Source organism: Camarhynchus parvulus, chromosome 3 (genome assembly GCF_901933205.1).
Source record: "Camarhynchus parvulus chromosome 3, STF_HiC, whole genome shotgun sequence".
Taxonomy (NCBI): domain Eukaryota; kingdom Metazoa; phylum Chordata; class Aves; order Passeriformes; family Thraupidae; genus Camarhynchus; species Camarhynchus parvulus.
Window position 1 is genome coordinate 85037419 of NC_044573.1, and position 25301 is coordinate 85062719.

The 25301-nt window shown below is 35.3% G+C and overlaps 1 protein-coding gene across 1 annotated transcript in view; it reads right to left on the reverse strand.

The window, feature by feature from the left end:
- The window catches only part of CSMD1 (CUB and Sushi multiple domains 1), a 1057303-nt gene that overhangs the window by 503126 nt on the left and 528876 nt on the right, over positions 1–25301 (reverse strand). The window contains exons 4-5 of the mRNA XM_030946379.1: positions 14925–15119; positions 2008–2215 (exon numbers count right to left, since the gene is read on the reverse strand). Coding sequence (XP_030802239.1) covers positions 2008–2215; positions 14925–15119 — 403 coding nt within the window. The remainder of the gene's footprint in view (positions 1–2007; positions 2216–14924; positions 15120–25301) is intronic.

Genomic DNA, 25301 nt, shown 5'->3' on the forward strand with positions numbered 1-25301 from the left:
CCCAAATTATATTAAGATTCTATGATCTTAGAAACACACAATAAATCCATGTTTTAGCGATCAGTGCTAAATAATGATCTCCAGAATACCACAGAAAACAAGAAAAATGTTGAGACTGAATTTTAGGAGAAATAAAATTCTTATTATATCTCTGTTCCAATGTAAATCTGACCAATATTGCATGAGATCAATGCAGAATGTTTCCAATGCCTTCTGCTCATATTCTACTTCATCTATTACCAGAAATCAAAAGCACAAGTATGTTGTAAAGTGTCTAGTAGAGTGTCTTAAACAAAATCAAATGGACATACTTATATGTTTTGTAGCAAAATTGCATTAGTTCTTCCCCTTCAAGATTTCGGTTTCTGATACTTAGAAGCCCCAAGAAGAAAACTTTGCATTGATGACCATTGTGCATGTCTGTGCATGAGTGAGAGGCAAGGGGGTATTCACACATTGTATTTCAGACATGAACACTTAATTTGATTCCAAGCTGTTTCACTAACTGCCATTACACTTTTGCTCATGTGGAAATGTTGGAGAGTTATCTTTTGATGATGGTCTTAAAAAACTGAGTGCCAGACACATCTAAGGGATAAGGGGTTTTTACATTGGTATTTTAATAAGGATCATTATGGTGCACCATTTTGCCAAGGTGGAATGCGCTGTGATGATGCACACACACGATAGACTGCATATACAATTTATAGACTTCACAAATTAGCATATCTAACAAAGATTCCCCAAAGGGAAGCCTGGATGAATGTCATGATATTCCTCCATCGGAAGAATTCCTCTCTGGAAGGGCCAAATCTTTAGATTACAGGATATGTTCTGGAGAGGACCTTGGTTTCCCAAGATAGTGTGGGGTTTTCTGGCCTCCTACTAAAAGGCCTTTGGGATGTTTGATCTCCTGGCCTAACAAAATACTAGGTCTATGCTAAATTATTGAACTTAAGGAATTACAAGTATGCATGCTAAGAATACTGAGGATACATAAAAGTTATATTAAAATTATATAAAAGAAAAGGAAAAAAATCATCTTGGAATCAGTGACATAGATCTGCATGTGTCTTTAGAACAAAGTTTTCACATAGTTGCCAACTATAGTTACCACACATTTTTATTGATAGATTTTTAAAAGATCAGATGCTAGCTATAACTTCACAATTATCAATATATTGCACTGTCCAGCTATTTATGACATCAAAATAATAGTAGGATTGTTTCCTATCTCTAGAAAGGCATTCTGAAGATAATAATCATCAGTCATCTGAGAAGATCTACATTTTTCTAGGCTAAATTTTATAGCAATAGTGCATATGTCAAGCACAAGACATTCTCAGAGATGAAAAGGATGAAAAACCTGCATATGTAGGCTGCAAAGAAATTATAATACAAACTGTTCCACAACTTAATCCATTCCCACAGGCAGAACGATCGTCTTTTACTTAGTACAGAGAACATAGATTTAGTATTACAATTTTAAATCCCTAATATTGCTAAGTAAACGGTTTTAACATCAGCTAACATAAGATAGTAATGCTTGCATACATGCATACACATAGTGAGACTGAATTACAGCCTGTTTAGAATAAGATGCCATCTATTAGCTGTCTATATATTCCTGTTTTACTCAGGCTGACTTTTGCTCACTACTTTCGTTGCTGAAGTACAATACCATAATATGTCATTCAAGACACAACATCAAAAAATGTTCTTATACCAAGTTCAAATATGTAACATGAATTAAATGCTCACTGATAAGATACTGTACAAATATTACTCTAGTAGATGGAGGAAAATAAGAGGAAGGACAAAGATGTGGAGAGAAACAAAAGGAAACTATTATTTTTTCAGTTCTAAAAGGCGAAAGGGACCAAAAAAGAAGCATAAAACCCAGTCATTGCTAACAGAAAATATCTTAAATAACCTCTGATATCTTTTCAGTTAGGTACCAAAAAAAGAAAAACAGGAAGTGAGATCTTTAAAAGATCTTTGACTTACCATATTGATGGTGCTTCTGTTCCACTGATCTCTAGGAAGTCATATCCTTCCTCCAACTGGAAGTCAGTAAAGACCAAAGCAATGGTGTCTCCTGGTTCAGCCAATATGGTCCATGTGCAATCAGCATTATTTTCATACTCAGAAGGGAAGTGTGGACTTGAAATAGTTCCACTTGTCCCACGTAGTGTCCCCCCACAAGCTCCTTCAGCTGACAAACAGAATATCAATTACTAATGAACCTGCACTTCAAACAAGTGAAGCGCCATCCTTGTTTCTGCTATAAACCCAGATCTTCTCTACTCACTGAGGATCCATAAATATGCACACACAGAAACAAAATATTGTCCAGGCAAATGGAATGGAATATTGTCTGGCCTTTAAGCAGCAAAGGTTTTTGGTTTGGGTTTTCTGACTTTTTTTCCTTGTTGGTGTCACTTCAGCACCAGGTCAAACAAGAATGAAGGTTAGCAGGGACACCTACTATGAGCTGATTTGGAGAACCTGGCTCTGCAAATGTGTGCACAGAAGAAGCCTAAAAAAGAACTGGGCACAAAATCACAGAAATAGTTAGACTCTTTGTGATACAAATTTAAAAATATTGAACAAATATTTTCTTTCACTTATTTCTTATAACAAAAAAAAAAAGCTGAGAAAAAAAGATGTTCTATTTTTCACTGTCCTAAACTAGGAAGCATTAATAACATCATGCTTTCCTTTCCCTTTTTTAATTTTTTTTTATTCTGAATCAGGATGTTTACAGATGACAAATGAATTCAGAAGATTTTGTTGCCAGATGGACCTTCCAAGCTTCATACATCATCAGTCAATAATGTATATTTTTAATGATTATTAACAATTTTTTAAAATGAAAAGCATAGGAATTTTCTCCTAAATCTTGAACGTTATTTAATATTTTGCCAAAGTATTTAGCAAATGTCTTGTATTTTCCTTGCTAGCCCCAAGAAAATATGTAATCCATACAATTAATTGACATAAGAAATTAAAAATTCATCAGGTGGCTTTTGCTTTTTGATAATGTGGCAATGAAAACCAAAGAAATAGTAATTAAAAACATTTCTGCATAGGAGAAGGATCAGAAGAGAAGCATTTTATTTTTATCTCTTTTATCATCTTTACTTACTGCTTCTATCATTAGGTATTATTTGCATACTATAAGTGCACATGGAGATTCAAAAACACAGAGCTTGGCAAGGTGCATAACACAAGGTACTTATAGTCTAATTAGGATAATAACTGAATAGCTAATTAAGACAACAGAGAAGTGTGGGAGTAGAGCTGCCCTTCTCAATCATAATTGAAAGCCTGTCAGTGAAAGTGTGTTTTAAAGGAATATTTGAAGGAAAAAAGGATTCATGAATCAAAGGAAGAAGAATGCTGGGTCTGGACATTAGAAAAAAGAGACTATTAAAAGGGGCTAAATAGCCAATAAGTGACAGAAGTAAAAGGAAGGATTTAAAAAAAGGCAGAAACAGAATAATTTATTTAATGTTTAAGTAATGTATAGAGTGTGAATTTGACTAAAAAGAAGAGAGAAAGCTGCTGAATGGTGCAATCTTTATGCTTCTACATGCAAAAGCAAATTTTGATGTACACAAATGTAACATAACCTTGGCTACTAAAGCCTTATTGATTTAATTTTTTGGAACACAATTTTTTCAGAGGAGGTCATGTTTTTTCAATAAATTTTATATCTTATTTTCTAGACCCTGATATTTATAAGTGTTTGGTCATTTTTACAATGAAGGAATAGAGCTAGAATAGATTGACTTTCCTAAAAGATTTCTTTTTTGTTGGTGAAATCAGGCCATTTCTGTGATTCCTTCCTCAATTTCTGGCTTTTTATACAGTGTATATTGAAAGGGCCATTGTGCCACTGAGGAATGAAAGGGGGAAAGGAAGTGAAAATTAAAGGACCATGGATAAAGCTGAGAATCTGAGCAAAATCTCCTCCAAAGATTAAAATAATTTGAAAACCGCTGTACATCTATAATAAATCAGAAAAGAGTCTAAAATGACTCTTTTTTTTCCCAGTGTTTCTGTGTCTCTGTGTGTGTGTGTGTTTGTTTTGGGGGATTTTTGTTGTTGTTGCAGTTTTGCTTTTTTCATTTGTTTGTGTTTTGTTTAATTTTTTAAAAATAACTCTCTAGCACTTCATTTCAGATCATCATCCAGCCCAGAAAAGAAAAGAAAAATTAATGTTGTGCATCCTGTACCTGCACTTTTAAGTTTCAGTTTCTAACACGTAACAGTTTCACCTGTAATCTTGAAAGCTAGCAGGCAGAATTTTCCCATTCAGGGTAACCAGCAAGATGAGCAAAATCCTAAATCACCCATATCTCTTTGGTAGTAGCTGCTGCTGTTAAATTTTTTTATGACAGCATCCTCAATTATACCATCTCTCACTGTTTATACTGACTTTAAGTTGCATGCTTAAAAGCGGTAAATACAATACTCCTCACTGTTCCTGCTACAGAGCCCTTGAATAATCTTTGAGCTCTAAAGTTCAGAATTTTACAGCTGAAATGTACTTTATTATTACTGGCAACCACATGCAAAAATCTATATTTATACACTGTGCATTACGAATGAGAGCCCAAGGAACTCAGACTACTACAGCTGTCTGCCCAAAGGGATGCATAGCCTTTTATTCTATTCACAGCACCATCCTGAAGAGGTTTGCAAGAAGTCAAGCTAATACAGAAACAGAAAGAGAGCATTGGTCAGCTAGGTAAGACCACAGAAACCAGCCTGAACCAGAGAGCATTTACTCTCTGACAGATATGCTGTGAGTATTTCCTTCATCACAAGTGGCACGCAGGCTAAGGCAACAAGACTGTTGAATAGTAAAGCATAATGCCCTGAAGCATAATGCATTGCTTAAGTGAGTGCAGGCAGGCAGGAGGTGGCCTCACTGCTCAGAGGGTGGGACACAAACTGTGTGGTCTTACACAGCTGGTCCCAGAGTGAGTTGGCCTCCTTGGACTGTCATTTTTGGCCATGGCTTTCTCTGTGTTATGTTTTTGAGAGAGTTACTGCTCAGGAATCTTAGCGCATCACTGTGCTTGCAGTAATTTGATAGCAGATAGTGCCTGAGGCTTCATGAATTCAAACTCTGTGTGATTTACAAATTGCATTTTAAAATGTGCAAGTAATTAATTCCAAACACTTATGGTTATTCTCAAGTTGTAAGCAACTGCACAAAGTGCTGTTTGTATCAGCATAAATGACTACTTGAAGCATAAAGCTACAAACATTTGGATCTCGCAGTAGTCAGGAATTAAGTGTTCTGCATTTAGAGAATATGCATCTCATATAAAGTACACATGCAAAAACATATGGCTGGCACCACTTGACAAAAAATATGTATACTGTATAGATGTGTAGCTTAGATAAAACAGATAAACATATCCATCAAGTTTGTGCATGCAAAAAATGAGATGTACCACTATGGAAGTCAATGAAAAACCTTTCATTTTTCTTCAAGCTAGAAAGAGGAATTTCACCAAAAATAATAATCTGGAAATTTTAGTAAGCTGTATTTTGCATAAATGAATCTTGCTACAAGTGAGATACATGCCTTGATGGGCAGATAGCCAAGGATGAAGTAATAACAAAACCAGTATCTTAGAAATCTTCCTTTGAATTGGTTTAGGTACCTTTTGAATATTAAATAATTTTTACAGGACTTTTCTCTCGTCACCACACAATGCTTTCAGAGGGCAATGTTCTGTATTCTATGTGCCTTTTTTAATATACCACATAATAATATCTTTAGGCAAATAAAATAACATTTCTTGCATAATAAAAACAAAACAAAGCAAAAAACCTCAACACTAACTTAACTTTTCAAAATTTATTAAGAATCATTCAAAATTAACTTAAAATTTGAATTTAAATATTTGAATTGGCTTTTCTACTTGAAGTATATATTGAAAGCTCTTCATGTGGAAAATCACATTACTACACTACTCTTCGAACATAAGTGATAAAAACATAGTGGTGATTTAAAGTACATAAAATTCATAGTAATAAAGTTTTTCTTCTTATGTCATTAGTAGTCATTTCCTTATCTATCACTAGCAATAGCATAGGTCCAATTAAAAACTTGAGTGATATTTTATGAATCATCATCAAATGACATATTGTCAGTTTGAGTCACATTTTATAAGTCTTATCAATTAAAGAAAATTGCAGCCTTAGAGGGTTCCAAATGAACCATGGGCCTAAATTATTTAGCAAGTCTTATTAAAAGCTTCTCTGAAAAAGTTCTTTCTTTATTGAGGTTGGAGAGCACATTCATGTAGGCAGACCTGGGGGTTTGGGTTGATGGCAAGTAGAATGTGAGTCAGCAGTGCCCTGGCAGCCAGGACGGCCAGCAGTGCCCTGGGAGCATCGGGCATCACCAGCTGGGCAAGGGTGACTGTCCCACTCTGCATAGCTCTGGAATGGCCCCACCTCAGGTACTGTGCGCACTTCTGGATGTCTCAATTTATGAAGGACATCAACCTATCAGAGTGTGTGAGAGCAGGTCTTGAGGGCAAGACTTAGGAGGAGAGGCTGAGGTCCCTTGTCTTGTTCAGCCTGGAGAAGCCTGAAGGATGGACTCATGACCCTCTGCAACTACTCCAGGCAGGCAGCAGAGAGGGAGATGCTGACCTCTGCCTGGTCACCAGGGACAGGACACAAGGGGACAGAATGAAGGTGTGTCAGAGGAAGCTCAGATTGGACGCTAGGAAAAGGTTCTTCACTGGGAGACTGGCCAGTCGCTGGATCAGGCTCCCCAGGGAAATGGTCATGTCACAGGCAGGTTGGAGTTCAAGGAGCATTGCAATATTGCTCTTTCCTACCCATGTGGTTTAATTTTAGGCCTTCAGGGAGTTGGAGTCAAGGATCCTTATGTCTCCGTTCCAACTTGAGACACTCATGATTCTACAGTGTATTTAATTATTTATTAAATTGTCTTTTTCTGTAGTTTGTGAGAAAGCAGATAATTGTACTTCATTTTAAAAAAATCTTCAGTACAGAGAATGCATCTATGAAATAATGATGAATGACTACTTTCACAAACACATGTTCTATATATTTTCAAAAAGGTTAGTATGAGAAATTTGGTAAAAGCTTTTTTAAAATGGGGCTTTAAAATTACCATTTTAAAATGTCTTACTGACAAAAACATAGAAACAAGCATATTATACAAATGAAAAGTTTAAAAGAAAATTTTAATATGTCATTGTTAACTGCCAAGCTGCTAAACCACAGTTTCAGAATGACCAAACACATCACAGTGTTACAATAGTGTAGCGTTATGCATTCATCTGATAGCTCACTTATCTAATTTAATTCCAACAGGCAGACAGCTATTTAGCCATCAAAATATACACCTCTAATTCCTTATCTTCCTTACTATTTTAGATTTTTAAAGACTTTATTTTGAATAGGTAAAAGCCAACACCTCTGCTTCTTTTCAGTGTTAAAAGAAGAGAAACTTGCTAGAAGTTGCTTGGGGTTTTTTCTATCATCACTTGAATCCAGATGCACTGCATCTCAGCTAAGTGCTCTAATCAGTTTGTCTCCCTTTCTCAATTTCTCCTCTTGCTGTTGATCAACTTCACATAAATTAAAGACTCATTAGACCATGCATCTAAGATTAATTTTATTTCTATCTACATGGTTGTCAAAGAGCACTTCAAAATAATTTGGATTGCTCTCTAAGTAGAATTTTGGGGAGGTTGGTTAAAATTTCAGAAATTATTGTGTTTTAGCAAAACAGAATCTATTTTACATATATTAAATTATCATATTTCTTTCATGAAGCTAATAATATGTACAAAATAGAAACACAAAAATTGTTGCAGTTTGTTTAGGGATCTATGGGCAACCATTTCAGCTGCAGCACTACTTTGAACATTTTAGCTTTGAGATTCCAGTGAGCTTGATCTAAGCAGACCTCAGTGGGGTCATTCCACAGTTATGGGCTCTGAGAATACTGGACTCAGACAGGTAATCTTGCACTGTTTTTTTTTTTTTAAATTTTGTTAAAATTTTGCTTTATTTAGTAATCTTTAATTGTTTATCCTATCACATCAGTTTGTTATATTATAAAGACTTATTTCTTCTCCATTCACTCTGGACAGGATATCTGATCTATTAGTCAAAAAAGTTACATATTTCAAATAATACAGAAATAGTGGTGGACTATTTATTTGCTATGCTGACAGAAAAGTTATTTTCTGAATTGATAGTTTGTACTTGAGCAAACTTAAAATCAAAACCCCAACTCTAACACATTTTTTAATGCAAAAACATAGTTTTAAGAGAAGACAGTTAAATTAAGAAGTTCAAAAATTAATCAGCAGTAATCCCATACCCTCTCTCCCAAAAAATAAAAGATAAGTCTTCAGGATATCTTGTAAATATTATCTTCTTTTTCATGTAAGTATCCTAAACGGTTTTCAAATGATTATCCTTCACTTGAGAATATGTTTTTGAAGCTGATAATGATCCCTTAAAGTAACAGTCTACAACAAATGAACAGTAAAATCCTAATTTTAAAGCAAAAAGAGAAAAGGCTGAATTCTTTGAGACCAAATAAATGATTGTTGAAAATTTCACTTTAAAAAAAATAGTAAATTTAATGCAGTTATTCTCAGAACTCTATGGCCATTTATCAAATCCATCTTTTTATGACTCCCTGTGAGGTTTGATTTTCATTTTAATAAGTGAATATTTCTCCAAACTTAACTTTGCTCACATTGCTTATGGTCAGGCTGAAGTTTTGTTTTCCATTCTTCAACTTTACTGCATCATTCTGGATACCTCTGCTGTGTTTTCATTGTGCTGATCATCTCACTTTTTCACTTGTTCTGTTTCCAGGCTCCTTATTTCAAAGATCAAGCTTTGACCTGGCATCTTTTCATTTTTTATCAGGTCCTGCCATACCTACTGCCACATGCTAGAACCAGAACATCTAAATACAGATAGATGTGTGTGTGAATATATATCTGTACATACACACACACACAAACACATACTGATAGATAAAACTACTTGTATCTGTGTCCTTAAATCTCTTGGGTGTGATGTCCTAGTCCTGCACTACCGTGTAAGAAATTACACAGTGTCTGCTTTCCTATCTGCTTCTCCTGAAACTTCTTATTTGACTAGTTGCAATGAGGCCTTTTTCCAAATTTCATCTCAATGTAAATGCTGCACCAAATCAGATTATTCTGGAAGTGAACAAAATTGCTCAGACAGGAATCTACTATGTCACTGTGAAAAATAGAGACTATAGGGAGGATATAAGGAAAATATTCTCATTTTATCACGTAATGTAACATCAGTAAGCAAAATTATTGGAAAATGTTCTTTTTATTTTTCCTTTTTAATTTTTTATAATTGTAAACATGGATAAAGATGGGATTTTTTTCTCTTCCTTAAACTTAAAACACAGTATTTCTCTAAACATCAGAGGCTGAGAAGAAATTATAACAGAATTTCTCTCTACCCCAGAAGGTATGGATAACAACAAAATCAATTTCTCTTTGCTATTTTTTTCAAAAACATCAGCTCTGCATCTCTATATTCTGTTTTATTTTACTCTAAGTGAATCACAGACTCTTTTTCCTTTCATCCATTATCAAGGAATTCCTTTTTCAATTTTAGACATACATAAATGTATGTGTTCGTGTGTATGCGTATGTAAAGATATATATTTTAACCACAATATTTCTCCAAAAATAGTTCTTAAATCTGAAACCTGATTAATTTTTACTTGTTTCTTTTGTAATTTTCTGAAATAGGATCTTTTTTACTTCATTGTCTTCTTTATTTTCCCTCCAATAGACGGATGTGTTTTTAATGATAATATATTACATGTTCTTTCCTTCACAGCTATTTTTATTGTAAGAAAAAGCTTACCACTGTAATATCACTAATCCAATTTGTATTCCTAATGTTATCTTCATAAAAATCTTGACTCATGCAACTATAATCAACTAGGGATTCTCAAAATTACTGAGAATTGAGAACCTAATTATACAAAGTTCATTTAGAAGTAGTCACATATCATAAATCAGCTATTAGTGGAACTACTGAAGAGAATGAAATTAACTTTCAAAATGTTTCAGCTTGTACTGCACAGTATTTCAACCTCAAGACAAAGAAGGCAAAAGTTTTGGATGACACAATTATTGTAGCTGAGATTGAGAAAACAAAGAACTTTTTAATTCTCAGGAAAAAAAACCATATTAATAGGATATAGGTCGGCCATTGATTCTCTCTGAATACTCTTATAAGTATACAAAAGTATAATTTATAAGTGTATTTGTATATACCTAGACAATGTTTTTGCAAAGTCAAAGCAAACTCCCCAGCTTTCTTATAATATTTGAAAAGTCCACAGTTGCTCTTATTTACCTTATGAAAAAACAGGACTAGGTTTTAATAACTGACTCATCTTTCAGGATTGCCTCATCTTTTACATTTGAACTTTTCTCTGGGGATTGTTTCCTATTTGGGGGATCTATGATTTTTATTGAAAGAAAAAAAAAGAGAAAAAAAAAGAGAAAAGAAGCAAATGTCTTGACAGTAAAATTCTCTAAACTTTCTAAAAATTTCATTGACTCATTTGATTTCTGTTCAGAGTTCATTCAAAGCCATCAATGAGCCTTCAGCACAGTCCAGCTCCACATTCTCCCTATGGCTATACTTTAAAAGGAGAATTTCTGAAACTGAGCAGCAGCCAGAGAAACAAAATGGCAAAGACAAGAGTCAAAGCTGTCTTTATATTTCAGGAGACAGTAATCCACTAGGAATTATTCTAGCAAAACCAGCAGCTATACAGTTAGACAATGTATAAATTATGGGACACCAGCTTCTTAATTTTTCTGGAATTACTATGCCACAAAACTGCAGAAAGTAGTATTTTTTCAGTATCAGCAAAACTAGGGAAACATACCACAGAGAACAAGGCTCTTATGATTTCTTAGTAAGCCTCAGAGCTTTATTAACTCTGTTATGTTAGCTTGAATGTGTGCCATGAAATTAGTTTATGATGACAAGAAAGAAGAATGCCATCTGGAAACAGGACTGTAATAAAAGATGCTTTCATGGAAAAGATCAAGGTTCTTAGAGAAACAATAGGGGAACATGTCTTGCTTGAAGTCATGGAGAATGCAAAGGGCTACCTCATGGCATATGCTCCAGACTGATAAAATGAAATAAAATAAGAAATGTCTAAAATCTCTCATCAAATCCACACTCCACATGAATTCTAAAAATTCACTGAGGCAATGGCTTAGCTCACATAAGTCATTAACTGTTAAATAACTTCTCTGTTATGATCTTCATTTCTTCTCAGACTGTGCACAGAATTCTTTGGATTTTGTGTAAGATCTGCAGGAGGTTTAGGATCCCACTTGATTTTTTTATTAAAAGGTTAAATTCATAGAATTAAAAATTATGAATGGAATTTCAATCTTGTGAAAGATATTTGCATGCAGGCAAATAGTGCCAAAACAGACAGTATCTGCAGAAATATAAGAAATATTTAGTAGACACTGATGATACCATGAACTTATGTTTATTTTTCTGACACCTGTTTGCTAGCTCTTACTAAAAGGACAAAAACAGGCCTGGCCAAAATACTTTGGGGTTTTTGATTAGTGACCCTTGAATTTTTTTGGAGCACAGAAAAGAATAAAATATTTCCTTCCTGTGAGGAATTATGATACAACAGCCCTCAGTCACAAGTAACCATTACTGGATAAAACAGCTTCCCTGTGTTGCTCATCCACATGGGTACCAATAATACTGCCAAGGGAGTGGCAGCAGCAGCAGCAAAGGGTGTCCACAGGGCAAGAGTACAGGCTGAAGGGTACAGGAGAAAAGAGGGGCTCTCCTGAATACAAGGGCAAAAGTTCAGGTAGGAGCATCAGATTCCAGCAGAACAGCACTTTACTAAGGAGCTGGTGCTGGGCAACGGGGCTTTGACCTCTTTGATCACAGGGTCCCCTTGAAGGAATGAGGACAGGAGGGGAGACATAGGATCTGCCTGGCTGAACAGGGCAAGAGTTCTGCTGACCTAGTGAAGAGAGTTTGTCATGGGCAAACACCAAAACCTAAAGCCAAATGGGAGAACAGGTCCAGGGGAGAAGTCATGGGGACAAGACAATGAATGTTTCTCTCCCTCCCTCTCACAAAGCAACATGATGCCATTTGAAGTGCCTGTATGCAAAAATGTGCTCCATGGGACATACACTGGACAAACAGAAAGTGCATATACAGTCACAGAACTGTGATGGGACAGTTCACCTGAATGGAGGGCTCCAATGGATAGACACAGACTCTTAGGAAATGCAGGAAAGAAAGGAGAGGCTGCACCTTACACAAAGTAGGATCTTGAATTAACAGAGCTCTCTCTGCTGCACTATAGGCTATCAGTTCTTGAGCTCCTGTAGGCTAGAATGAGAAGTGAAAGTCAAGAGAGAGGTCACTATTGTGAATATCTGCTACAGGCCTTCTGATTGAGCAGTGATCAAAACTGTTAAAGTACTAGAAGTTTCCCAGACACAAGGTCTGGTTATCATCAGAGACTTTAACTATCTCTGGGGATGGCAGCATAGCAGAGGGCAAGCAATGCAAATGCACAAGATACCTGATATCACATTTTTTAATGTAGGTACTGGACAGGCCAACTTGATGTATGAGCAAAGAGCATTCAGCTAGTCACAGCAGCTGTGGTTACCATAACCATTCACTGGATATCTTGAGGGAAGTGAAAAAGGCAATTTATAGAATTAACACCTTGGTCTTCAGCAGAGCAGATTTCAACAGGATATCATGGGCTGATGTCTTGAAGGGCAGGACTGCCATTCAGACAGACTTTTATGGCAGGATTTAACAAGCTGGAAGAATAACAGAAATCTCACGAAATTCCAAAACAGAAATGCAAAATCTTATACCTGGACCAGGATCATTCCACGCAGAAATTATTTGCTAGGTCGCAGCTCTGACAAAATGTAGGGAGAATTGTAAGCGGGCACAGTATTCCCCAGTGAGTTGCAGCTGGGGCCAATTAAGAACAAGTGGCATATACACCTGTAAGCAATTAAGAACAAGGAGCATAAAAGGGTGGAGTCAGCCAAAGAGTCAGAGTAAGAGCCAGATGAAGACTGCAAGATGAGCTGGAAGGCTGCCCAGGAGAAGGCTGCCCAGGAGAAGGCTGCCCAGGAGAAGGCTGCCCCAAAGACCAGGCACCCCAGTAGAAAAGAGAAGGATCCCAAGACCCCAGGAGAGAAAGACCAGAAGAAGACCCTGGAGGAGATGGACTCTGTTGTTATCAGAAGACCTTGGAGAAGGTGGGGAGTTCCCCTGGAGGGGATGGACTCTGTTGTTATTAGAAGATGGACCCCAGGAGAGGGTTGAGAAGCTTTGGACATGCCAGGGCTCTGTGGCAATTTAGCAGCAATATCCTTCATTGGATCGCTGCTGGATTAGCTGCAGATGCTCCTGGCTGGATGCTTTGGGAAAAGCCCCTGGAGGGGATGGACTCTGTAGTTGTAATGTTTACTGTAATGTATTAGTGTTTGTTGTAAGGTTTACTGTAATGTGTAAGTATTAGTGTTTAGGGCTACTGTGACCCACTGGGACGGAGTGGGGGAGGCGGCGTTGGTGTAGCAGAGAGTGGCAGGTGGAAGCCACAAAGAGGTCTGGACCTAATTATCTCAATCAAGACACCTGGGAATAGGTGAGCCACCAACAAGTGATAATTATGGGACATTTGAGGGATTTGGTTTGGGACATTTGGGGTATTTACTTTGAGTTATGACTGCCTCGACTAGAAGAGATAGATGTTGTTAGTAAGGTAACTGTTATAATGTATAAGTTGTAATGTATTGTTGTGTAATATATGTATAGGTATTGTTGTGTAATGTATTACTATATATGTATGAGACTTGTTGTGAACGTGTTTAATACAACAACAAAAGGACTCAAAGTCCTGGTGAAACACAGGCTGAGTGTATGGTGCACCTCTGCAGTATTGAAAGCTTGTCTTGTATGGGGTTCATGACCAAGGGCACAGCCAGCAGCTAAAGAGAGAGAGAGCACATCTGCTTGACACTTAGGAGGCCCCATCTAGAATGCTTTGTCCAATCTAGGGTCCTTCAGCACAAAAGAGATGCTGACAGTCTAGAATAAGCCCAGAGAATGGCCAGTAAAACTTCAAGATGCTGAAGAACAGAGTGTGTGAGACAAGAGGATAAAGGAAAAGGATTTTTCAGACTTGACAAGTGGAGGGTTTGTGAAAATCTAACAGCACTGTTTAGTTTAGGAAAGAGCCAGAATGGAAATAGAATCTTTTCACAGACCCACAACAGGAGAAGAGAAATAGACATAATCTGTAAAATTCTAATTTAAATTGTATGTGAGAATGAGGGCAGCTGGGAACCATAACGGGTTTCCAGGGAGACTTTAGAATCTTCATCCATGGAGATATTAAATTTTCAACTAGGCAAAGCCCTGAGCAATCTGACACAACTTTGCAGTTATCCATGCTCTGAGTAGGACTCAAAGGGACTGGACCACCCTTTAAAGTGACTGGACTACCCTTCAAAATTTACATCACTGAAGCTCTTTTCCTGGCCAGGTCCTGTCATGAAATTGATATAGCTATGCCCCACATAAACAGAAAGAAAAAAGATGAGTAGATTATATCTATCTCTGAATGCAAACTCTGGTGTGTCACTGCTTGAGTTATTACAATTTAAATGGTGTCAATTTTTAGACAGTACATTAGTAAGCTTTAATTTAGGGGGAAAAAAACCAATTCAGAATAAATTTATTTAATCTGCTGTTTGTATTTAAAAGCTATTTCAAGTCTTTTTTTTTTTTTTTACCTCTGCAAAAAGGAACAGGAAAATCCCACGATGCACCATTCCCAGGACTCACAATACATGTCAACATGGCATGGCCTTCGAGGATGTAACCAGGGATACAGCTATATCGGATTTTATCTCCAATGTTGAATCTGGTTCCATGAAGTACTCCTTTAGGTATTTCTCCTGGGTTGCCACATGTATGACTAGGCAATACTGCCAAAAGAAAGAATGAAATACACTACAGTTAAAATTTGCAGAATGAAATAATAATACTTGTCCAACAATTATCAACAATTATATTTAACTGTTAATTTGGCTTCAGTTTTGGTTCCTTTTTTTTTTAACATGATTTCTTATAAAAACAAGGTGAAATTAGGTTATGGAATATACTTGTGCAAAATATTTCATCTCTTAATAGATGTCATCATTTTCAAAGCAAATTTCAAACTCAGATCTTGGTTTAACAGGCCTTCAATGAAGTTCTTTACAGATCTATTTAAAAGAAAAGTATCCTACATATCCTGCTGATTTTCTTTGAATGGAGTGAAAGAACTATTTATTTAATTCTACCTTATAAATATTGCAAAGATATTCATACAACATAATTTTAGGTGCAGGCAGCAGAAAGCCTTTCATGTACAGTTTTCATTTAGGTGTTGAAAGAGCAATTTAAAATAATGCAATAATAAATTGTTCTCTGACAGTAAATTAAAGCCTCAAGTATAGAAAAATAATTTGATTTTCTTCTTAGTTTCTTATTAGTTCACATTCTAGAAAATAAATTAATTTAGTATTTTTTTAAATAATCAGAAAATATCAAGGGAACTAAGCAGTGACATTGGGAAAATATGAATGGACACATTTTATTATTGCACAAACTTACTACCATTTGTAATTATTAGTTATTTGAAAGATGTTGTCTGAACAAGTTATCATCTTAAAGATGATACTCCTTCACCTACAAAAAACCAAAAGTGTGTGTAGGGGAGAAGGAAAATTCAATTGGTTTTATTCTCAAACTTATTTTAAAGTTATTAATGGCACACCGTTCCTTTCACTAAAGTAGTACAAATTGAAATTCTTTAATTTCCTTTAGAGGAGAACAAATAAGTGCAGGCAACTAAAATGCATCATGAACAGAGCACAGGAGAGAAATATATGCATCAAAGAAATGGTGAATGGTGGTCTGAAAAGCTCACATATAATTTAGGTATCATTTCAGAAGCCACATTTGTTCAATGAACAAATTCTTTCACCCCATAGTTCCTCTTTTTCTTTACTCATCTGCAGAATAAACATAACCATGACAACATATAACCTGCATGTTGAGGAGATTGATTACTCAATACAAACATGTCCTCAGAATGGTTTAAAGCATTATATCAATATATCAATACTAATTATGCCCCATTATATCATGTAAGTTCAATTAGTGAATGCACGCCCTTAATTCATTACCCAGTTAGTCACAGCAGCATTTAAGTGGTAGTAATTACACTTAATTTACAAACCAAGTCATATAAAAATTTTTGAAAAGGTCAAGAAACATAAAGATTAAAAAATTAGAAGTAAGAACACTTTCACTAACAACATTATTTCATTATAAAAATACCAAAATATTCCATAAATATTAGCAAGGAAACAAAAATCACCTAAGAATCAAATGAATGATGAGTTAGACAAATGTTCTACACATTGCAGATCAAAGATCTAAGATTTCTTTAATTAAGGAAACTAATTAAGGTTGTTTGTAAATAGCAATCAAAGGTAGAAGCAAACATTATGATACCTGGATTATTTTGTACTGTTTCCACAGGTTTAACAAAATAGATTATTTCTTTGGATGTGCTTACTAACATTGTTAAAAAGATCACTGCTTGATTCACATATATGAGAAAAATTACATGTAAAATAAAGTGCTTACATATAAAATAAAGATATTAGAATAACTGGAATAAAGATAGTGATTTTTATTCCAAAAAGCTGAAAACTATTATCTATTATAAGCTACAGCATATATTGCTGTATGTTATTACATATTTTTAACACTACTGAAAATGCTACCTCTCTCTTTTCAAACTTTCCCCTTTTTGCTGCCTTAGTCATGATAGGTTAACACAAGCATTTGTTCAGTACAAGTCAAAAAATAAAAAAATTGTTACCTTCTTTGATACAGTAGAATACTTGGATTTGAGGCAAAGTTTTTTATGTTATTTTCTAATCAAAATATTTTTACAAAGAGCTGTAAATTGAAGTAGTTTCATGAAAAGATCTGATGCATGCAGCAAAAAAAATTATACAATCCAAAAGCCAGCTTTTATTTTTACAGGAGGGTGTTCTATCAGAAAAATAAAAAGAATCATTATTCAAAGCTACTATGAATTCTGATAAACTGCATTCCCAAGGAAACATATCACAGAAAATCTACATCTGCCATATAAATAACAACTGCCACTGGCTAGCTGTTGAAACTGTATTGCAGCAAGTCAGTCTGTAAAGTCTCTTAGGATATGTTTACCTGTGTGTTCTTACCACCACCTCTGCCAAGAACTTCAGAGAAAATGGTACTTAGCATCCTGAAATTGGCACGCACTTTACCACAACCTCCTAAACCCAGTAAAAATGAGTGATCTGAGAATGACAGCCGTAGTCAATAATTCATGTGATAGCTCACAGGACTTCACCACTTCTCCAGATCAAGCATTCAACTACATTATTTATATGCTTTTCTAAAACTTTGACTGAAGTATATTCAGATAGACACAGTTTCATCTGTGCAGGCTTTACTGTTTCTAGTCTAGACCCAAGATGAATTAGCCTTTGAAGGTTCCTAACATTGAACAAAATAGCTTAATCTTTGGATTATGAGGATTCTAGTCAACCAAACCTATCATATGCATCCATCAAGCTTTAAATTAATTGCCAAATTTTCAGTAAAAGACTCATATTTGTCTGTAGAGTTACTGAGGTCTACTGTCAATAAGATTGCAGTCACAGGCTCTTGATTCATTAAATAATTTGATGTTCACTGTGTATTGAGAACTATTATAAACTATACTACACTGAAGCACTTAAGATAATGGATTTTTTATACAGAACTAACATTAGAGTGCTCTCACCATGTTTCCTATCCTTTTTTTTCCACCCAAGTCCTTTCCAATTTTGAAAAACAAAAGTAATTACAGTGTGCGGAGAATAATTTATGTAGTCTTGGTATTTAGTGTTAGCAAAAATATGCACAGTGGGATAACCAAGGATGTCTTTCTCCAATTTCCTCCTCAAGCAGAATGTCTATCTTCACCACTCTGACAGACATAAAAACCTGTATAGACTTCACTTCCTAGCACAGATCAATCTGTAGCACTGCTTATTAATTAAGATTTATTAATGAAATTGAGCTAAGAGATAGGCCTTCTTCATACACTACCTCGATCTTCCTGGACAGAAGAAATTTTTAACAAATGCACATAATCAAAATCCATAATGCAAATAATTAATGATCTAAAATGCCAAAGGTTTAACTTCCTGTTCAAAATAACTGTGCATGCTACATTTTAATTTTTGCAGAAAACCATTCAAACCATTAAAATCTATATGCTAAAATGTAATGCTAATATTTATTATGACACAGAAGTAAAAGGCTACAAGATAGCAGGATTTTAAAAAAGTAGAAAAATAACAGCTTGGTGAAATATTAATTTTCATTTAAAGGTTATTACATAAATTCATACTTAACAAATTACTCATTCTTAAGTGGTGTGTATCAGATTATTTATTTATATAGCCATTTCAAGACTCTTCGTAAGGCTAAAATCTATATTTATTTGCAACACATGCCACTTGAAAGAATATTAACAGCACCTTAAGCATAGTAATCCTCTGCTTTCATTTATAAAGAGTTTCCTTCATTTTTTTACAGATTTCATCATCTACCTCTTTCTGATTTATCATAACAGAGAAACAACCTAAAATTGAACAACAGTTGTTGATAATGAAAAAATCCCCAAACCAAAACATAAATGGTAGCTGTCACTGGAATGAATAAACTTTTGAAGGACTATTTCGCCCGCGTTTTCTTACTATGTTCTCCACACTAGAATGCAAGTCTGTAAATATGCAATAAGAAATGCCTAAAGTTTTTCATGTGTTCACTTCAACCAGTCCCACTGCCACTGCCACGTTGTAGCATCATGGTACTGGCAATGTAATGCCCTGATTTGCTAAGATCACTTTTTCTATTTTGGTTTAAGAAGTTGAGTTGAAAAAGATACTTTCTGATAAATCTTGAAGGATTTGAGGACTCTGGCAGCCCAACTCCTATTAATTGTTACATGAATAAGACATCTGGATTTGAAACCAGTTATAAAAATATGAAAATTAACTTCCCAACCTTTGCTGAAGTTAGTATTCAGAGGCCCAATCTGACAATAATTTTCAGGAGAAATAACAGATTTCTTTTTTCTCTCAGATGTCACAATCATCAACTAGATTGCAAAGACCGCCTAGAGGCCTTAGCAGCAAAAAGCTCAAACTGCTTATGTCAGTTGAAATTATGTGAGCTTCACCCTTCTGTGAACCAGTTGCTCAGTTTATATAGGCCACACACAGTAGCTGGAACTTGACAGCAGCAATACAGAAAGCAGCTTAATGCCAATTAGGAAAAATAGGAAGGGGGAAGAAGAAAGAGAAGAAACTAAATAAATGTTTTTCCTCCATTGATTTCAATATCTTTACTTGACTTTCCAAGGATATATTATATTTGTTATTTTTCCTGTTGTTACTGAAACAGCTGGAAAAGTTTTTCAGGTTGCGCTTAAGTTTTGCCAAATGAAAACTTGCTGACATTTTGCTGTTCCATAGTACCTCTACAACAGTCCTCTGAGTATTTTCTAACATTACCTTAAAATGATGGCCACAGGCAAAACCACACACAAAGGAAAAAGCATAAGTTAGGAGGAAATGAGATAGTCTTTTGATACCAATGGCTGCTTTGGAATTACAACACTAGGAGGGACTTCAGAAGCTCTGTGGAGAAAATCAGGGTTTCAGAAAATTTCAGGGCATATGTCAAGATGTTCAATAGGTATGAGGCACAGCCCACGATACCCTGTCCACAAGGCTACAGTAGAAGTTGCATTTTACCATTTCATGCATAAATAGAAGACACATTCAACTGTATTTGCAGCTACAGAAGAAGAAAACAGTTTTTGAGGAAGGTAATTACTATACTCATAAAAAATGAACACAATAAGTTCAAAAAAGGAGATAGAAAAGCTAAATTTTCTTGCAAGAATGGCATTGAAACTGAAGTCTCAACTCAGAAAACTGAGTATCTTTCCCAAGTTTTAACTTTTAGTTCAACATTAGACTGGAAGAGTTAACATGGAGTTCCTAGTGGTCAATCATGCAAAGAATTTTCACCTTTATTCACTCCAAAAAGAAATGAGAAAGTTTTTCTCAACTCCAGACTTACAAATAATCATGATCAGAATCTACTGCTAGAAGGGTAGTTCCAAATTGTTTGTCATTTGCACATGTGCACAAACACACACCCACAGAGACACAATTAACCTGTGAAAGCTTTAGTCTGCAAGTTACCTAACATCAAATTTTCATCCTTCTTAAAAATTATTTCATAAAAAAATTAATGGATTTCACTAGGTTTACTCTGGGGGAAGGAAGAGTTTACTCATAAAACCAAAAATATATGAAGTGCAAGTTCATGGAATACCTGATACTTAAGCCATATTTACACTCCAAGGCGTCAAGTGCAATGTTCAAGGGTCTACATGGCACAGATACTTATCCACTGCAGCATTCAACATGGTCCTCTATTTCTCTGCTGGCAACATTTTTGTTCAGACTGTCTTTGTTGGGCCTAATTGCAATTTTTTTCTTAAAATAATCCAAACAAACAAAACAAAAACCCACCCAGACTTATTGGCTGACAGAAATAAAACTGTTAGATTTATTTTTGCTATCTTATTTGTATACAGTCCCAAGATCAGAAGAAATTTCTTTCCTGTTACATGCTAATTTCTGTATTTGTGCATACATGAACCATTGCAATATTTGCTAGATAAAATGCTTAAATTGTACCACTTTTGAAAGATACAGCTTTCTTGTTTTACAAGCATTTACCCAACTGTGTCTCTCCATCTCTAAGGATGTGCAAAATTATACTGGATTGAAAGCTATGAAAATCATTTAGGAGTATACAGCACCTTTAAAACTTTAATACATCTTTCGCATTAAGATTGATATTTTAATTTTCTTTTGCAGGTAATAACCAAAGATTGATGGATTTTATTTTTAGTGTGTTCACTTTTATTATGTAATAAAGGTCTTGTTGTTGGTTATAAGATCATAAAAGTCAATATCATACAAACAATGCCAGAAAGCTCTCAAGTGCAAAGGCAATCTGAAGTTAGAGCTAAAACTTTCTATTTCCTCATACTTATTTTGCTGCAGATGTACTGTACACTTTCCTAGGTGAACTGAGATCACCAAGAAATATTATGAGTTTTTAGATCTCTCTTGAAAGAGGAGAACAAGTGGAGCATGACAGTCCAGACCAAGGCTATAAAAGTATTTGAGCCTGTGCAAAATTTATAAACAGAAACTTTGCAAGCAATCAGAAATTGAAAGTAGTAATTTTCTTTAAAATATAAAAATAATGCCCTTCCATCTCTTCTAAAATGTTCAGTGCATTCTATGGTCTGTCTTCCAGTTTGTCAGTACAATCATCAGAAGTATGCACAGCATCTGCTCTTTGCATTCTGAGAAAGATCTAGCAAAGAAGGTCTCGACTATCCTTCTACATCATTAAGCTTCCAAACTGTCAACAACAAAAATGAAATTGGAAGACAATCTCTAGTTCATCATGTCAGGTATGATAACAAATTAATCTAATAAAATATGTATTTTTAACCTCACCACTTTTGAGGATTTCATTAGTCAAAAGACCTACATTCATAAAAAAAAAAGTCCATCCTGTCCTTGAAGGCCCTGGGGACATGAGGGTAAAACCAACAATATCTCTGTGTGTTAAAAGAGGTACTTATCAAGCAAACGGGTAAGTACAAGAAACTGTTATGACCTTATGTGAAGACCCGCATACAAATCTGATTACCCATGTTCAAATAAGAGTAATTGGACATAAAGCAAATGCAGAGCAGGGCTCCTTAAGTGATCAAGAGCTGGAGGGCTTTTAAGAGGATACTAGAAGGTTTTTACACAATCTGAGAAATTAAGATTAAAATGCAGTAACTATGAAGACACTGGAAGGCAAACACCAGGTCATAAGAAATATTGTACCAGCTGAAGGCAAGGCTAGGAAAAAAAAGAACAAATCACAATTACAAGGAGGTTGAAAATGAGATGCATTCTTACTGGAAAAATAAACTATTGGGTAGTTTCCATGGAGAGAGGAGAATGGGAATAGTGTAACAAAGGTAAAAGAAACATATCACACTTACTTGAGGGTAAGACAAGATACATACTACAACTGTACAGATGAATTGCGAATAAAAACTGGAAAGAGATTTGGAAACAGATTTAACAAGCAGATATTCTCTCTATTGCTCCCAAGACTCTCTGAAATGATTATTGCTACTAAATAAAATTGGATTTTGAATTATTAAGACCTGCCGTATAAGGAAAGGACAGTAATTTTAAAAGAATAAGACATGAGCTCACTCTTTAAAAGTTGCAATAACATTGAATATAAATCTTGTAGATACACTCCAAATTATGCTTGTTAAATATAATCAAAATTCTTTGTTTCAGCAAAATACATTCAAGAAGAAAAAAATCTTTAAATGTGAACAGATAAAGCTTAATGCAAAGTATCTAATCTCCTGTATTATTTGGTAAATACAAACTGCGGGACTCATATGTACCATGTATCTGTTCTCAAGCATAACTGTTAGAGGTCAGGGAAAACCTCTAAGGAATGATCGACAAGAAAAGAAGCAATGGCAGATTAAATTTGGACAATATCAGCTTCAGTAATAGATACACTACTGATGATTTAATAGAGGCTTATCTTCAGTTAACACCAGCTTGCCACCATGTCTGCAGACCTTTATTACTAATTAAAGTAAGGCAATAGTCTTTCAAAACCCATTTTTTTCCTCTTTCTCTCTTTTTTTCCTTTTGTCCTTCTTTTTTCCTTTCACATTGATTGGCTATTTATTCAGATTACAAAAAAAGTCCCACATTACAAAAGCTCCCTGCTCTGGCACAGGCACTTCCTCACTTCTGCCACTGTGGTGGCTTTTAGCAAAGCTGGACTGTGGACTCTCCCAAGGTCTCCAGAACCATTCTCTTGTGCTTAACACTTTCATAAGTGTCATTCTATTGCCCCCAGATACTTGAAATTTTATCTTGCTAACAATCATGAGGCAAATTTTTTACAGGAATTCAATATGTCATACAAGCCTCTTGTCTGTGCCTGTAATTGGAAATGAAAGCAATTGGGACCTTTAGTTAAGTCCTGAAAATGTAGGCAACAAACATCATACCCACTAAGTTTTCTTCACATCCCTTATTGATACAGTGTCAGAAAAAAGGTTCTGTCCTGTCCTTGTCCCTAGTCAATGCTAAGAATTGTCTTGCACACAGCACACAGGTTAAAACCAGGATTCTGCAAGAATGACAGCATTGCAGTCCAAGTCCTTCCAGTTTCCTGAAGGAATGTTGAATGACTTTTTTCCTCTCCTAGTTCAATACTTTGTTCTGTTGCCATTGTTAGAGATTCTTGTGATAACAGAAATTCAGCAGTGTCTTTTTCAACTTTGCCCCCATTTATTTTCAGATATGGCATCTTAAAGCTATGGGAGTTGGGAAGACTTTTTGTCCAGTTAGCTTTTGCAGGCTCATACTTCAACAAGGGTGACATGTAACACGCTCACCATTGTGGCTGAATGGAAAAATAGCAGTATAAGGGCAGGACAAGAATTTGCCATCTCAAAAGCTTCAGCTATAGAAGAATTATAAATGGCTTGTTACCTGGGAAGTCCTCAAGTAACATACCTTTCAATGTGCAGCATGTTGTGGACCTAAACGGAAAAGTGTTTGTGTGTATCTCACAACAAAACATGCAACACATGTTTTCTATTTAACCAGCCAAGGTGAGACAGAGAGCGCTCCTTAAAACAGCAAATTCTGTCACCAAACCTTTATTTTAACACAACAACATGATTTTCTGTTGCTTATTTTCAGTGCTTTGAGCTAGTCTCTTTTTTCTTACAGTGGCTTACCCAATTTATAAATAAGTGAAAAGAATTGATCTGGGTTTGAAAAGAAAAAAAATCTCCCTCCAAAACACACAAAATTGCATGTTTGTCAGGATGACTAAGCTGCAGTGAGTAACACCACTGAGATGCTTGTTAGCTGCAGCGTGGGAATAAGAATTAAGAGCATCAAGAAGAAAACAAGTTCAGAGAGCAAAATGAACTACATTATGAAGCCATAATCCAAAGTTTCTTAATGACACCTACTTTCTATGAAGTGGATTCTTTACATGGTAGGTAGAACAAATACCTGGTAAAAGTGGTCATGGACAAGTGAGAGGAGAAACAGGAACAGAAAGAAGGCCAAAATCCTACACATGCAATTTCACAATATATTGTTCTTGGTATCTTAATTAATTAATTAGAAAAAATATAGTATTTTAGGGACTGAATAAACAAAACCTTACATTGATTTTGATTTTGCTTTTTTGGGGTTTTTTTCCCTAATTTTTTTCCTCAGCAAAATGAATTAGCATCTTTAGAACTTCTGAAATCTCTGTCATGTAAGCACATATTTTTAGCCTGTATTTATTAGGTGACAATATGTGCTACTTCTAGAAACGATCTTTGGCCCGTCATGGAAACCCATTCTAAAGTGGTTTTTGGTTTTGGGAATTATCTTGTAGTTAATTTTGACACGAGAAATCTTACAAGCTCCTTCAAAAGCCCTCAAGTTTGACTCACGCCAGGCTGATGTGCCTATATCCATTATAAGTGAGCACTCTGCCAAAAAATCCCTCTGCACTGATGGGACAAAGAAGCAGGAATCTAGAGTAAAGCTACTTAAATCCATTATAAACCTAAATTAAGTACTGTGATGTTAAAAGTGCTTCTTTTTGTTTGCATTCTATATTAAAAGACAATGAGTGGCAAAGTTTCATTATATTCCTTTAACAAAATACATAATCAGAAAAAGAAAATAAAAATTTTAAACAACAAATGTTACAGGTTTAGTCTTATGACAGCCTGTGTTTGTTCCCAGGAGAATTAGATTGCTGAGAGTGAAATCTATAATATTGTTTCACTAAGTAATAACTTTGCAAGGAACTGAACAGCGGCAGTGAGTGGCCAGATTTCTCTAGATATTTCCTCTGGAACA